General features: G+C 42.4%; 1 protein-coding gene across 13 annotated transcripts in view; it reads right to left on the bottom strand.

Annotated features, from left to right (window-relative positions):
- Positions 1–15,561, bottom strand: part of tenm4 (teneurin transmembrane protein 4) — a 132,912-nt gene that overhangs the window by 63,958 nt on the left and 53,393 nt on the right. For 5 of the 13 annotated variants that reach the window (XM_078103856.1, XM_078103815.1, XM_078103818.1 and 2 more), the window contains 5 exons: positions 9,695–9,944; positions 7,999–8,073; positions 7,658–7,756; positions 6,499–6,734; positions 276–440 (listed from right to left, as the gene is read on the bottom strand). In XM_078103856.1, coding sequence (XP_077959982.1) covers positions 276–440; positions 6,499–6,734; positions 7,658–7,756; positions 7,999–8,073; positions 9,695–9,944 — 825 coding nt within the window. The remainder of the gene's footprint in view (positions 1–275; positions 441–6,498; positions 6,735–7,657; positions 7,757–7,998; positions 8,074–9,694; positions 9,945–15,561) is intronic. The other 8 variants (XM_078103866.1, XM_078103825.1, XM_078103838.1 and 5 more) reach the window with 3 other exon arrangements.

Genomic DNA, 15,561 nt, shown 5'->3' with positions numbered 1-15,561 from the left:
TAGGATTACAATGCAGATCCCTCTGCATACCATGGAGACGAGTGAACACAATGTGAAACTGGATGACAAAATAATAACAAACTTGCTTTGAGCCCCAAAATGTCATCTTTAAACTTTAAGAATGGAAAAACTTAGTTTTACTTTTCTGATGCGGGAACAGTGTAATTCAGTTAATTGTGATGCAAATCATCTTGGAGAATGAGAATATATCTACTTACAAACTAACACATTAAAAAGTAAAAATGCAGTATTCACAAAACAAAGGAGTCACTTACCCTCGTCTTTTCCCCTGCGGTCAGGTATTTCCAGGCCTGTGTTGCCTAGCGGTGGCAAGCTCAGGTCCGTGGAAAATGGCACGCCACTTGTATTGTCCTCTGACAGCTGGTACATCTGTCTCTGCATCGGTTGCAGGTGCCAGTTCAATCCAAAAAGGTGCATGGCTGTAATACCAATCAGAAAGAAAGAAAAACTTATGCAAAAATCAATTTATGCAAAGATGACTTTGAACAAAATTCATCCAAGCAAAAAATGATATTCTCTAAATTACATCTAAAGCAACCCCAAAACTTTAGGGTACTTTTTTCTGGCGTTTTGGGTAATTAACAGCAATGAGCTGGAGGCACAGGGGGGTGCATTCCAAAGAAGAAAGAACAATACGCGGTTTAATGGTTAATCGCATGATTTTTTCAAAAGTGCTGAGCAGTGAGATTGCAAGATGAATGCTGTCCTGACCCCATGGGACAACGTCTGTCCCACCATAACAACACCGGCAAGGACCATCCCCATTGCCTCGTCATTTTCCAACACCAATACCATTCCATTCTCTTGCAAAACTAGTGGACAAAAGGAAGAAAAAAGAAACACATCAGCAAGGAGACACAAGGGTGTTTCAATGTGAACACAGTGGATGAAGCATGCTGATATTTTACAAGGTCGACAAAAGGAATGTCCTTCGGAACAATGGCAACGGAGAGCAGGACACAGGAGGAGGGGCTGACCATGACAGATCACCAATAAGAAAATGGACAAGACCAGCTTAGCAAGGCAAAAACCACCTTGGAAGTCAACAGTCAGCAGAAAGAACCCAGAAACTCAATACAGCTATTTTATTGGTTTGTTGGTTCTCTTAAGCTCCTCGAGTAATTGTCTACACAATGCAATTATAAAGAGTGAAATGATCTGACAGAGACTGAAGCGTGAAGAAAGATCTCCATAGTTCTCTCAAAGCTGGTTTCCTTTTTTGCGTTTTCTTTTTTTTTACAAGAAGATTCCGACTGGTTTAGACTGACTGCGCCTTTCATTTTATGGATACATTGGGGATTGTTGGAGGACATAAAGGTCTAACCGTCTCATTTTTATACCACTTTCAGCAAGTGCAGCAGAATCAGGTGAAGCAAGATCAGCAAACATTAACCAAAACTTCATTGGAGTGTAAACAAAGTGCTTTATTGGTAATTTTCCAAACAGAATACTGCAAGTTGCTTCATTAAGCAATGGATATCATATTAAATCTCTCCAAATAAAAATCCTACAGCAGTGATCACCCAAGAATAAAAGGATGTTTACTTGACCAAGCTTAGCTATTAAATTCAAATTGACTGAAACCACTATAGGAACCTGACAAAGTGGCTAATAAAACCAAGCTAGAGTGTCTGATGAAACAAATACATTGGGCCATTTCCAGAAGAAACACAGATGATCTCTTCTCAATAAGAAGGTTATTTTTTCAAAACACATATTGTGATGATGCATACACTGGACTAGATGAACAGTACAATATGTTAACTGAAGGATTTGTAAGGATTTGTGAAAGAAAGGTGGGCAACAACAGCTGGTTATTGGGCTAAACATAACGCCAACAATCCCTAAAATCATTCGGTTAATCTGCAAAGCCAGCATCTGTTCTGGAGTAGTGGAGGAAACCAATAAGGAGACAGATGGCTTGTTGTAAGTTCCAGAAAGAAACTTCTTTTGATTTTTAGCTCTACATCAAAATAGGGGAAAGTGTACACTGTGCTGGAGGTCAGTCAGTATACGATTACGGCAAAATCACAGAGCCGGGTGCCATTCCAAGTGTCCTCGTAATCACTTCATTGTGAGTTCCATTTTTCATCCCGGCTGTCCCCGAAGCCTCTAATAGAAAACTCATCCTAAATCCAAAGATGTTCTTCAACGGCATCTTTGCATCGCTGACATGCAGAGCATCGGACCGGAGCCTTGCTTGCTTTCCGAACTTTGCAAACATTGTGCAGCGAAGCTCAGAAAGTTGCTGCAATTGGCTGCAAAAATGAAGACAGGTGATGGGAGTGACCAGGTTCTTCTAATGAGACGGCCACTGGCGGGGACGATTTGCGTCTGTCTTCCAATGATGCCGCTGACCTGTCATGAGTCCAATCCAAGGTCCCATCTTTGGTTCTGGGTCATGTGCCAGTGATGTTTCTGTGAATATACTGTGATTCCAGCACTTTCTAACTGGTGCAAACTTCAACTGAAGCTGCGATGAGCTGAACCCTTTTTTTTCACACGGAACATTGATCGATCATGAAATATTATGAACGTCTAAAAGAGGCTAACTATCTTGATGTATACAAAAAGAAAAAAAGGAAAAATTGTCTAGTAGAGAATATAGTCTTCTATACGCATTGGTTAGAAAAATACTTAAACCATATGGTTAATTAATCTCTTATAAATAGGTGCTGGAAACAGCTGCCACGAGTTGCTCATTTGTTAACAAATTGAATTAACACCTCTCTTTCGTTGGCAGATTGTTGCATAAATAATAACCACTCATCGTGTAGTGAATTACACACAACTGTGCGTTTCTAGGTAAACAGTTTGAGTGATATAACTTTTACAGCCATACCATTTTCTAGCATCACTTAATTCTAGAGAATTCTAGAACCGTGGGCTGCCCGGGGCCCTATTTTTACACTATACAAACAAATAAAAAATGAAAATGACGTAATCTTAAAAATGAAAGCAAAATGAAAGTAAAAAAAAATGAAAGCAAAGTAAACCTAACATAGACGGACTGGGATATAAAATGTGTGTGCTGGCATGTCTGACTTTGGGTTAATCCGTTACCGTCCTTCAGAATTGTTATTGGCTAACGGCTATTACAAGTCTGGTGCAAATGAATATTTTCAATATCCACATTGGGAAGAAGTTGATTATAGAAACTATATATCGCCGGATGTAAACTGATCTGGTTTGTAGTTCAGAAAGAACCGCTGCTTTATTTCTCTAAAGACACTAAAAGACAATAATAAAACATTATGCATAACTGGTTGTGGTTCATGCTTTGTTTAGTTTATGCTTTGCTGATACTTTCATTTTCCGTTTATTATCAAACAAGCTTTTCATTTGCTTTTAATCAAGCCAAGTGTCTTAATAAAAATATCTTATCATTAAAATTCCAATTGTGTTTTTATGCAAATAACTACTGTAGACGAAGTAAAAGATTTACGATGATCTGCAATTTCAATCTTGGGGATTGAAATAATTATTTTTAAAGATAAAAGCAGAATTTGAAGAAGAAGAAAGAAAGTATCCTTTATTAATCCCCGTGGGGAAATTCTTCTCTGCATTTAACCCATTTCACACAGCGGGAGCCGTGTGCTGCTGTAAAGGCACCCGGGGAGCAGGTGGGGGTTGGGTGTCTTGCTCAGGGACACTTGGACACGGGACATGGAGCAGACGGAATTCGAACCATCATGAAAGTTACCGGTACATTCTCTCTACTCGATGTGCCACGGTCGCCCCGTTCCTTAAAGGGAATATATGTGATTATAAAATAGCATAACGGGGAAGCTCAAGACCTAGAAAATATTTCCTATGATTATTCCATTGCATTTCAACCCCATCAACAATATAACACTAGAAATGAACAACATCAGCCAATAGCCTAAAATGAAAATGTTCCTGTGCTTCTACATGCTTGTCTGCTATTCGTGGCTAGTAGCAATGATGTGTGAATGACACATCTTTTCAACTGATGTTTGCCAGTAACATAAACATAGCTAGTTAAAATGACGTGTCAGAAGGACAAAACCCTGCTTTGAGAGAAACATCAATTTCTTTAAACATTACATCAAACTGGCAAAATTGAATATTACAAAGCAAAATATATCAAAGCAGTACTATCTAGAAGTGCTGAAAGACAAACAGGTAAAATCTGTGTTGCAAACAGGCCTTTTCTGAGTTGGATGATCACAGTGTGAAAAAACATTTCTGGGGCCCAACTGTTCCGTCCTTGGCTAGATACGCAAGGTGAATAGACATGAACACAGGAGGATACTGATGACCTCAGAATGAGGGACATATAATAAATGTGCTAATGAGCGAGCGACCACAGAGAAAATAGTGCCATCTTTAACCCCCGACCTTTTTGCACTTCAAAATGTGCCGATTTACAAAGCTGTGACAAAATAGAACCATGCTGCAACTCAAAACATCTGTCAAGGGGCATAATTGGGTTCATTAGACACCTCACCCGGAGTTCCCAATTAGAGGCCTCAATAATTAATTGCACTTGAAATTAAATGTATTTTCTCATCAGCCTTTAATTAAATATGGCCCTGGTTCTTGATTGGAAATTCCGATCATAGGGGGAGGTTTGGTCTCCAACATGTTTACTTGTGGCGCATGGGAGATGGTCTGAGTTTTTGCAGGGTATAATTACACAGTCTGATTAAGCAGTATCACGCTGATGGGGCTCTCTGGCTTTTGGCCAAGTCAAAGCAGTTAAACTGTAGACGCGTACTGTACCGCTACTTCTAGAGCCAAACCTCAGCGCCAATGCTGAACACAAGCCCAACCACGAGTTTCTCACGGCGGTCGTCCCTGATTGGAAATGACTGGATACGAGGATAACGACCAGGAGATTGTTTAATCCAGCACTGTTCTGAATTTCAAATTAAACAATTTATTAAATGGCGTTGGAAACCTTGAAAAAAGGAAATTTGCAGATTTGAGTTTGTTTGGCCTCAAGGGGAAGCAGAAGTGATTGCCTCCGTGATTGTTACAGTATAATACATATCTATAACAAATGTCCTCACTGAAGATTTCATTTATCTCACTGATGAAGGCCAATGCACAGAGATTAGGCTATTCATTCGACATCCATCCGTTTGAAAAAACGAGTCCCTTTTCTGTGCGAGAAGGAATTAAACTGTGTGACCATTTATATGTTAAACAGGTATTCAAAGACAATCAGATGCATATATGAGAAAAATATATTACAAAGAAGTATGAATTATCTCCTTATTTGAATCCGGAATAACGGTACGGGCATAAGTTCATTAGTCGCATGAAAAGGGTACCACTAGCTTTTTCATGTAGATCACCAAATCCTTGGAACCGTCTGCCGAACCAAGCAACCATGTTATTAAAAAAAAACTTAATGCAGACCTCAAGCACACCTGTTTGACATTTAATCTCAAGAAGCTTTACCTGTCTCCATTTGCCCCGAACCCATTTGTCCTCTCAACTCTCATATCTCCAACCTTAGCCAAGCTCATAACTAATTCACAGGACGTGAGGCTCCTTTACCTCGCCCATGACCCAACCCGTTTGCTACGTCCCCTTGAATGCCCCTAAATCCACCACCCTCACATTTTTAGTGGACCTTTAACCTCCCCACGTTTTCTACGTGATCACACTGTTGCTGCAGATGCTGCTGTACTTTGTTGCCGTCCACTGGTGAACACTCTCGTATTTCTTTCTGTTTTCCAGAAGAAACACATGTTCTACTATGATGTTGTTGATTGATTCAACAATATCGATTCAACCTCTATGAAGAACAATAAAATATCCCTGCCACTCGTGAAGTCCACTAGTATTACCGTAATACAAAGAGGATTGAATGTTTCTAGTTTTTATCTTAGTGTCTTCATCAACTGTTTCCTCGTTTAACTTTGCTTGGAGAAATGATGTTTAATCAGTTTTGTATATGGATCACACAAACGAATAAGAGACTGTTCTCTCAGATATGGATTATCATTTCCTAAGGGAACGATAGCAGTCCAAAAAAAAAAAAAACTGGTTTGATAGCAGAGCTCAACTTTCACAGCGGATAGTCCTTAACCCGACTGGGACTCGGGTTTGATGGTCGGGGGAATCTCACACCAAACAAGTTGAATATTGTGCAACGTGCAAGTCGTCTCCTGTGTGATGGCGGACGTCCTTTTAAGTCCTTCCCTATCTGAACTATTCACAAGAGCAAGAAACCGAATAGCCCATCTCTTTGAATCCAGTCAACCCAATCTATGAATGATAATGTTATTTCAGACGAGGTGTGTGGGCGAGGAGTCAATCTGCGAGTCCCTATATAACTACGCTCACATAACGCCACACTATTAAAACGGATGAGAGAGGGAACATAATAGAGCGCAGACTCAATCCTGTGTCTGCGGTTAAGTGAGAGGCGGGGCCCCGGGGGGGCGGGCGTCGGTAATGGCGCCCCCACCCGGCGCGCGGAGGCATTCAGAGGTGACTCACCGATGAAGTAGGCCAACAGGAACAGCAGCGTCACCGAGAGGAGGATGGCGCTGAGAGCAGCGCACTTCCAGTTGCAGTGTTTGTAGGGTTTCTTCAGGCTGAAGGCGGGTCGAGAGAAGGTGTTGCGGGGCAGAGGGCGAGGGGGGGGCGAGTACACCGTGCTGGAGGTCAAAGGGTATCCTGGTGATGTTGTGCAGTACATCGGGGAGGTTCCACCTGGTTTGAATAGGAAATGCCTGGGAGGAAACCGAAATCTGTTGTTAGGCTTAGCAGAGAACCTTCTTTTATTTCAACACCGTATGCTACTGTGTATCCAAGTGCAGTCCCTTCCACTGGTGGGTAATTCTGCTTCCGAGCACACTACTGTTACCGTAGTCACGCCTCTGCTGGATTAGCGAGAATAGTAAAGCATAGCGGCTTTTGCTCCGTCAAAAACTGCGAATCAATATCAAATCTAATTTACAGGACGAGCGACCGCAGCTGGCGCTTGTTTACGTATTCATCTCTGCGCGCTGCTGAGTAATTCCCGGTAACTACGTGTCAAGGCCGTCCGCGGGAGAGATACGGCGTACACGGTTGCAGCCAGGAGTTTTAGCAGATTTATTCGCCCTTGAAGAACATGGACGGCTATTTGGGAAAACGTATAGAGCTGCATGTCCAAGAGCCATGTGATCGGCCCGTCACAGAGCTGGTGGCGGCGGCGATGATGTCATGGCCGCTTTACTGACAAGTTTACACGGAGCTCCTAAGCGACAGTGACATGGACGTGATTGAGTGTCACATTACAATGTATGATGTGGAAAAGTCACTGATACCATATTTGTATGTATCAAACATCAGGACGAATCTCGGGCACATCCTTTTTCCAGCAGCAGGAGATAAAACAGGGGCGACTGCGTTTCATAAAGCGGTCATGCTTGACATTAATCAGAAGCAACACAACCCAACAATGTGACTCGATGCAAATTGTTCGGTCTATCAAACAGGGAAGGGACAAACACGGCAAAGACTGTGGCACCGTAGGAGACGCACGCTGGTGATTGACAGCATTTCAAAAACAGAGGATGTAAATGGAAATATGGCACAAGCATCGCTGTTGTTTTCATGGCAAAGCAGATTGTGACAGCGGCGCGAGCCAGATAGCAAACATGCAACATACCCGTCGTTGTACGAGGCATCTTGGCGTGCTGATGCCAGAATGTCCATCTCAATGAGGTTGTCCTGTAAAGTCTCTAGGAATGCCTGCTTTGCTATGTTTCTACACATAGATGGAAAGATGGATATGAAGCTAGTGTGAGATGTGCGTGCAAAAGACACAGAAATGCCAATACAGTATGTGATCACCGAGGAACATCAACAACAACAACAACTGACAAATGAGAGTCAAGACGGACAGCGTGAGTATAGAAAACCAAGGCCCTTATGGAACTACTTCTACAAAGGTGTGAGACAGATAAACATCTAGCTCTCTTGATCCCCCTGGTTTGGGCTCTGCCATACCTTGTTTTGTACGAGCCCTGCCCTTCTCTGCAAGCGTCTTGCTCTTCTCTGATAAACATTAGAGTATTCTGGCTCCTTTAAGGTCGTGATTGGAAGAAAACAATGCATCACTCACAAATGAGAACCTTAAGGTTTCTAACACGCATTTCAGACAAAACACTCTGCAATGTCTTGGTTTTGAATTACAGATGCACTGGAGCTCCGTAGCGTCCGCCCTGGATAGTATCCTTCAAGTGAAGCTTCATTTAATGGTTGCAACACTGCACAAAAAACACACATTTTCAGTTTGTCGTAAAGGCTTGTGTTTCATTCCTCCCCGTGATACACCCCTGCAGCAACGCAATGTAGAAATAAACTGTCTATATGTTGGGTACGTTGTTGTTGGGCAGCCCGAACGCGTTCAGGTGTACAAGAGAAAAGCCTTGTTTTTGATCTCTGCCCCTCGAGGTCGGTGTGAAGTCTATTCGGTGGCTCTCAAGCTTGTGTTCTGGGAAAGAATGCAACTTTTAATGAAGAGAGGGAGCCATGCTTGGCAGAAATTCTGAAGAAAATAGTGAGGCCGGAGAGGCACTTCTGGCATCTGTCTAATGGCAGAGCAGAATAAGACCTACCACTGGAGAATTGATCAGGGTTTCACTAAAATGACAAGACGGGGGCCGTTCCAATACTATTAACAAGGCCATTAAAATGTGTTTGTGTCTGTGTAGATATTACGGATTTTCATTGTTGAAAGTTAACAGGCTCTACTGCCTGTTGCAGATTCCCTCTCCTCGCCATCTGGTTTGTGCTCTACAGGGAATACCTGTGCAGGATTAACTTTGGAGCTGGATGACATGTAATCATTCATTATCCCACTAACTGTCCTTCCACCAATTAAAATTGATGCTCATTTTCCTGTTGACTGAACCGTCTCACAAAATCTGAAGGAGACAGTCATTCTATTCATGGCTGGGCCCACTTAGCTATTTGCTACTCTTCCGTTGACAACGGTTTCATTTTTTCAACAGTGAAGTCTATGTTTTTTTTTTATTTGATCGCTTTAAACGGATCATCCACATAAACAAATCATATAAATTAAAACAAATAATCAAGGTTACGCCATGTCTTTTTATTTAAATCTACTCAAAGGATGACCTGATCACACGGATAAGCTAATAGAGAGATTATTAGGATCATTGTGAGGGTTGAAATAACCTGCCATGCGATTCTTGATTGCAACCCCCTTCGCAATAAGTCTAGCGGAAGAAATACCAACAGATATTCCCTTTATTACAATAACACTTGACAGATCCACTTCACACAAGTGCCCCCTATTGAGAAGTGTGCTGGAGAACCAGGCCCTGATTAATATGAAATAATAAACAAAACTCAAGGCTGAAGTGGAGGAGCTATGAAGCCTGCTCACAGGAGCCCAATCATAATTCTGCAAGAACCGCATCATATCCTGTATGATTGTAATTACTCTATGTTGGGATTACTAACATCGACCCAGAAGCAGCACTTTTGTCTTGTTGGCCACCAAATCCCCTTCGTCTCCAGCGTAGGCCTTCCGCCCCTAGCAGGGAACTCCCCATGTCACTACTTTGCTCCTTGTAAGCACTGCGGTAATTTAATATGGAGCAGACAGCATGAAAAACTCAAGCTCGGACTTGCCGGCATCTCTACACATCGTCGCGGGAGAAAAGTCACAGGGTACCTCGTTTCCAGGGGGATGTTGCTGTTGAGCAGCCAGTTGTCCTGCGTGCTGCCGGGGTCTTGACCACTGGGCGGACCCTCGGGAGGGACGGAGCCGTCTGTGGGTGCGGGGCTCGGGTTACTACGCGGAGTGTAGTTGCCCCTGTTCAAGGAGTTAATGGAGGCCGCATGGTGCTGATGATTGGGCGAGTGGGAGTGGGAGAGCGGCAGCGGAGGCGTCCGCAGCCGAGAGTGGTTCTGAAAGGCTCCGTCTGAAAACGACAAGAGGAGAGAAAATGTAGACAAGCTTCACAACGACTGCATATTATACAAAAGGCAGGGTAAGAAGAGCCCGATGGTGTTGTGATTGCAACGTGACTAGCCATGGTTTTACCAACAGTAACACAAATTAACACCTACACTAATTTCAGTGCAGAGCTACAAAGGCCACTTATACGCAAATCCCTCTTCTGCTCATTGGTTCTCCCTACTGGCCTCCATCAGAGTGCCTCCTGCCTCCCACAAAGACCCGCGACAGTTTGCCCAGACCGAACACTATGTGCAAACGGACGAGCCGGCTTCTTTTTTTCTCCTTTTTAAAATGCATTTAGCCAGGGAATAATGTTTGAGCATGCTTAATAATAGTAATAATAATAATAATAATAATAATAATACACCTTGTTTATAAAGCACGTTGTAAACGCTGTAGCAGTGTGCACTACAATTAAAATGATTGAATTGAACTAAAGGCCAACCACTAAATACACAAAATAACGTAAATCTAAAATATGCATATTTATATACGAATATATATATCTACATATACAGAAAAGCAATTTTAAAAAGTGGGTTATAATGTGATTTAGATAACTTCAGGCAGGTAAATACAGAGTCTATTAGCTCTTTTTAGAGGGCTTGTAAAGGTTGCAAATCTGGACCTTGGAACAACAAGAAAAGGATGCATCGGAGTATCTCGGGGTACGAGCGGGAAGATGTCGAAACAAGGACAAATAACTTCATCAATAATGACTAATAATTTAAAATCCATTTAAAAGGCAACATGTAGGCAGCGTGAGGAAGCCAGTATCTGTCATGGCCTCACAATTACTTGCCGGCAAAAATACAGGCAGCAGAGTATTAAATGAGATGGAGGCTGGCGCCAGAGAACGAGGAGTTACTGCAGTTTAATCAACTAGTCATAGTTTGACCAGATTTTTAGGAGATATATATTTTAATCCTGTAAGTGTTTCTCGGACGACGAATGCTGGATTGAAACATTGGAGTAAGGTCTTGATTGAAAATTACACTCTTCAGTGTATTTTTCTTATAAAACATGGTGCAACATGTTCTACCACCAGCACCACTCGCCTGAACCCAGTTTGATTTTGGTTTTGGTCAAGCTCACTGTTCAAACGGCCTATTTGCTTCATCTTTAACATGCTGTGTTGTCACTTCCCATCAGATGTATTAAAACTATTAGATATGATATGGGCACAGATTGCACCCAGTGGTCCTATCTCCACTGTTTGATGCTCTCTGATATTCACCAATGTGCTTTTGCAATCTCTGTCCATTTATTTCCACATCTGTTAAGCCATTCATCAATCAACGAACTGCTGGCTTGACTGAGAATGAAATAGCTTTTCTTTAAAGCAGCAAGCCTCCTTGATTTCACAGACATGCCAAACACTAAATTGCCAATTTACAGCGGAGGGAGCCAAATATAGACGCACAGGGGGCTTATTATCAGCTTCTTTATTAAAGAGATTTTTACTCGCGCTAGTCAGTTAGGTCAGTGTCATTTCAGGCTGTGGAGGGGTCAGGGACATGAAGATGCTGTATCAACACGCGTCAATGGAGACAGACTGATGCACAAGCTGCTGAGAACAAAAGTAGCATCACGCTTCGGGGCTTGAAGCATTTTAGGAAAGCGGAGAAAGAGCCCTTTGTGCTTTCAGGTAATGTGCAAATAACCAGCTTGGCAAGGAAAGATGAAACAGAAACGTAGCTCAGTCCTCAAGCGCATGTTAAAGTCTCTTCCCACAAGCTTTTTAATTACACTCCGTATGTTTCATTTGAAGAGCCTTCGCTGTTATACTCTATGTTGACTCTCCGCCTTATCGTGCACGTGTTCCATAGGATCAAGTTCCACATTATGCATTCCTCACACTGAAAGATGGTCCCACACTGAGTACACTTTTGTACAACGCTGTCCTCGTAATTAGCAGAATAAGTGAGAGAGGCAGAGAGACCGTTCTGGTGAACAGCAGACACAGTCGTTGATTTCCTCCCTCCTGCTCACTTCTGTACCTGATCCCGAAAGCCATTAACAAGCATAAGCTAATTTGATGCAGGAACGGCACAGACATACGCAGAGAAAGATATATCACAAGGACAAATGCATCACCGCGCTGGAATGTATTTACTACTCGGTGAACAAATACGTTACTTCCTGTGAGGTCTAAGCGAATACGTGGCAACGAGTAACACTTAGTAACACTGAGTAACACTCGCTGTAAATTGACGTCACGCTACGGGTCAAAATGTACGGGAAACAGGTTGTCTTACAGCGTTGGGTGTTTCACAATATGGCAGTTTATAACAAGCTGGAATATTAACGTGTATTGTTGAGGCCAACTGTTTACAAAACGTCACGATAGGGTAGAGAAGGTTAGTTGAGGGTGAGCACTTAAAGAATTGGATCGAAGTAAATCAGCTGAACCATGGAGTGACTAATCACAGTTTAAACCAAACCACAACAGTCCAAAGAAAAGCAGTTTAAAATATTTAAAACCCGTTTGCACTGTTGTGGTCCTTTCTCAAATAATGTGTTTATTAAGTGATACTAACTTAATGAAATGGATGCAAGATTCAGGTTGGAAATCCCAAATATTTGATTAAATCCAATCCACATTCCAAAGTGACAGTATTAAGTTAAGTTTTTAATATTATTATCTATATTATATTAATGTTGATGACGTAAGTAGGAATAACTTATAAAGTATTCAAAAGAATCTTCTATATGTAGTAGCTTCCAAATGCTTTTACATAGAAGAGCTCCATTCTTATGTATATTGTATATATTGTAAACCTGCAGCCTGATTTACATGCATTACTTGACTGTTTGCATGTGTTTTTTTCCTTCAATAACCCTTTTACAGCTAAAAAGTTTCCGCTGTGCTCAAAACAAAAAGACGAGAAGCAGGTTTGTTGTATGAGACAAAGCAACACAACCCTGACAGATGTGGTGATTCAGCAACAATTATTCACTATCCAAACGACAGAGAAAAAAATAAATGATGTTCTTTCAACCTGTTTTGCACAACAACATTGGCATGAAAAGAAGATTCATTTGTTATCAGAGAGACATAGAAGGGGGACATGGCTACAATAGTCAGACCTTCACACGACATTCAAAATAAAACAAAAGATATCCATTCAGTTTGGGAATGTGGGATTCACATTTTTCTTCCTAACAAACGTATGGACTGGTAAAGCTCTCCCGACGCTCTTCTAGATGAGTAATTAAGGCAAATCCACTTCATTAGCCAGGACCTCAACCCCCACCGTGAGAGATAACAGCGACGTGTGACTAATCGTTAGATGTGGTAATTGCTGGGAGACAACTATCCAACTTGTGAGGTACCAGATAGCCAGACTATGTCCTAACAAACACTTTGAATATTTAAACGTATGCACAACTAGGTAATGGATTTCAGTGGGATCTGAGAACTATTTACTCAAATATATGTTTAATAATTGTTCATTTCGATCCCAGAGCAGGTGTGGCACACACATTTTAAAACATGTTCTTTATTATAGTTGAATTTGAAATGCAGTCATTTTAATGAAATTGTACAACAAACAGAGCTTCTGGAAAATATCCCATCAAATTCATCAGTAATGATGCCACTCGACAAATGAGAAGTACAAATGTCACCATCCATATTAGCAACAGTAGTCATGGAAACAATTCAGTGACCTCCACAGCAGCAGAAAATCAATATTTAAGAGACCAGCCTTGTGGAGTCCATATTTCATTGGATACGCCACAATATTTGCCCTCTGACTGCTATAGTAGCTCAAAATCGTTATTTTAAATGGGAAATGCCGTCATGAGGTTGTTTGGCACACTCAATGTACATTATGTCAAACGTTAAAACAACTTGATAAAGAATAACTTTTCTACACCTTCCAAATACTTATTCACCACCTTCATAGAAAAACACTTCACTGGCATTCTACAGTACTTGCCAGATCGGTTTACATATGGAGGGTTCACACAGGAAAAGTTCTATTTCTGAACGAGAACAGCGGATCAAATCCACAGCACCGCTCATCACACCTGATGACATGAAAGGAAGGGACAAGCCACGACGCGCCGACCTGCGCGCCGGGGTGTCAGCCATTCAATGCAGAATACATCAAAAGCTATTCAGCGTCCGGATAAATCGTTGCATCTTACTTACTGCTGCAGCCCCTATGGCCAATCATGAGAGCAAAGTTTCCAGTTGAGTAGCACTTGTCTATAAAATTACAAATAGAATTTGTCATGAAGGCAGTGAAGCCGCCATCTCTCGTGGCTCCCTGTAGCTGGTTCTCTCTGCTGGCCCTGCTGTTTCCTCCCCCATTAGAGAAGTCTGGATGCGGAGAGCCATGCGGGAATACTAGCTGTCTTTCCTGGACTCATTTGAGAGGTAACAGGTACCACAAACAACACATGGTGGGGGTAAAGCTCAGCTCTCGACTGGGGGGGAGGACCTTCTGGGAGCCGAATGTAAGCTCGGCTTCATTACTAACTGGAGGAGAAAACACATATTGTTATGTGCTATTGTTCTTAACACCTTTCCAACGGCTAGTTTCATCAGATGTATTATATGAAAATGTGGAGAAATAACAAATTACTGGAAAAGTTGTAAAAAGATAGCAATAAAAAAAAGAAAGGAGGATGCTGTTTGCAAACCTAAGCCATTAGGACTTGTCCTGGCATATGCTTCTCTCTGCCTCCCTGAGATCAAATGGATTTTCTGTCATTCTTTTGAGCTGCCTTAGCAAGAACAAGACAAGTGGCGGTGTCTGCTTGACTCTGTGCGTCACTCTGCTGCGAATCCATCAAGAGGTCGAAGATTTTGTTAGAGGGCACAGATGGTCTGCAATTATGGTGGAATGAAAGTGATGCATCTCGATATATGTCAATGATAAGAAGAGATGTAGGTATGCAAAGCGGATTACCCCCGGTCTCCATGCGCTGACGAACAGCTAGTCGAAGTGGACTGGACAAATTGTCTGCAGGCTGCAGTTCATTGATAATTCAACATCAATAGAAAAACGATTCCTTTTGATATGTCAACTCAGAAATGTAGCCCCGCAAATTCTCGGGAGAAAAAAAAACAGGGACATGGCATGCGGGTTGCCATGTGCTACTCATTAAATTATCATTCGGCCTTGGATAGTTCACTCCTCGAGGTGTTCGCTGGACGAATTACTCTCTGGAGTGACCTCTTTTAACCACAGCCCCCCCCCCCCCTGTCCTCGTGGACGCAGGGGGATAATGAAGCAGTTGGAATAAAGACTTATTTGAATTCACGCGCAGCGGCCATGTCCCCCAGGCCTTCCACCCTGCATGGTCAGCTGTTGGTGGTATCGGTGCACTGGCCCTTTCACCGGGGGAGTCCGGCTGCACTGAAAGCCAATACTGGCCGACCCCATGCTGTTTTGCATTAAGAAATGCTAATACGGGGGGAGGTCGCCGTGTTTTTTTAGATCTTGCAGCTCGGTGTGGCAGCGGGTCCCCACTGGCAGTCTCCCCAGGAAGAAGACCCCCAGAGAAAGCCAGGGGCCACGGGGAAACACATGCTCCACAAAAGGACTGCAGGCCTCAGCGAGCAG

This window comes from Gasterosteus aculeatus, chromosome 1, assembly GCF_964276395.1.
Source record: "Gasterosteus aculeatus chromosome 1, fGasAcu3.hap1.1, whole genome shotgun sequence".
Lineage (NCBI taxonomy): Eukaryota > Metazoa > Chordata > Actinopteri > Perciformes > Gasterosteidae > Gasterosteus > Gasterosteus aculeatus.
This window is presented reverse-complemented; position numbering and strand designations above follow the sequence as displayed.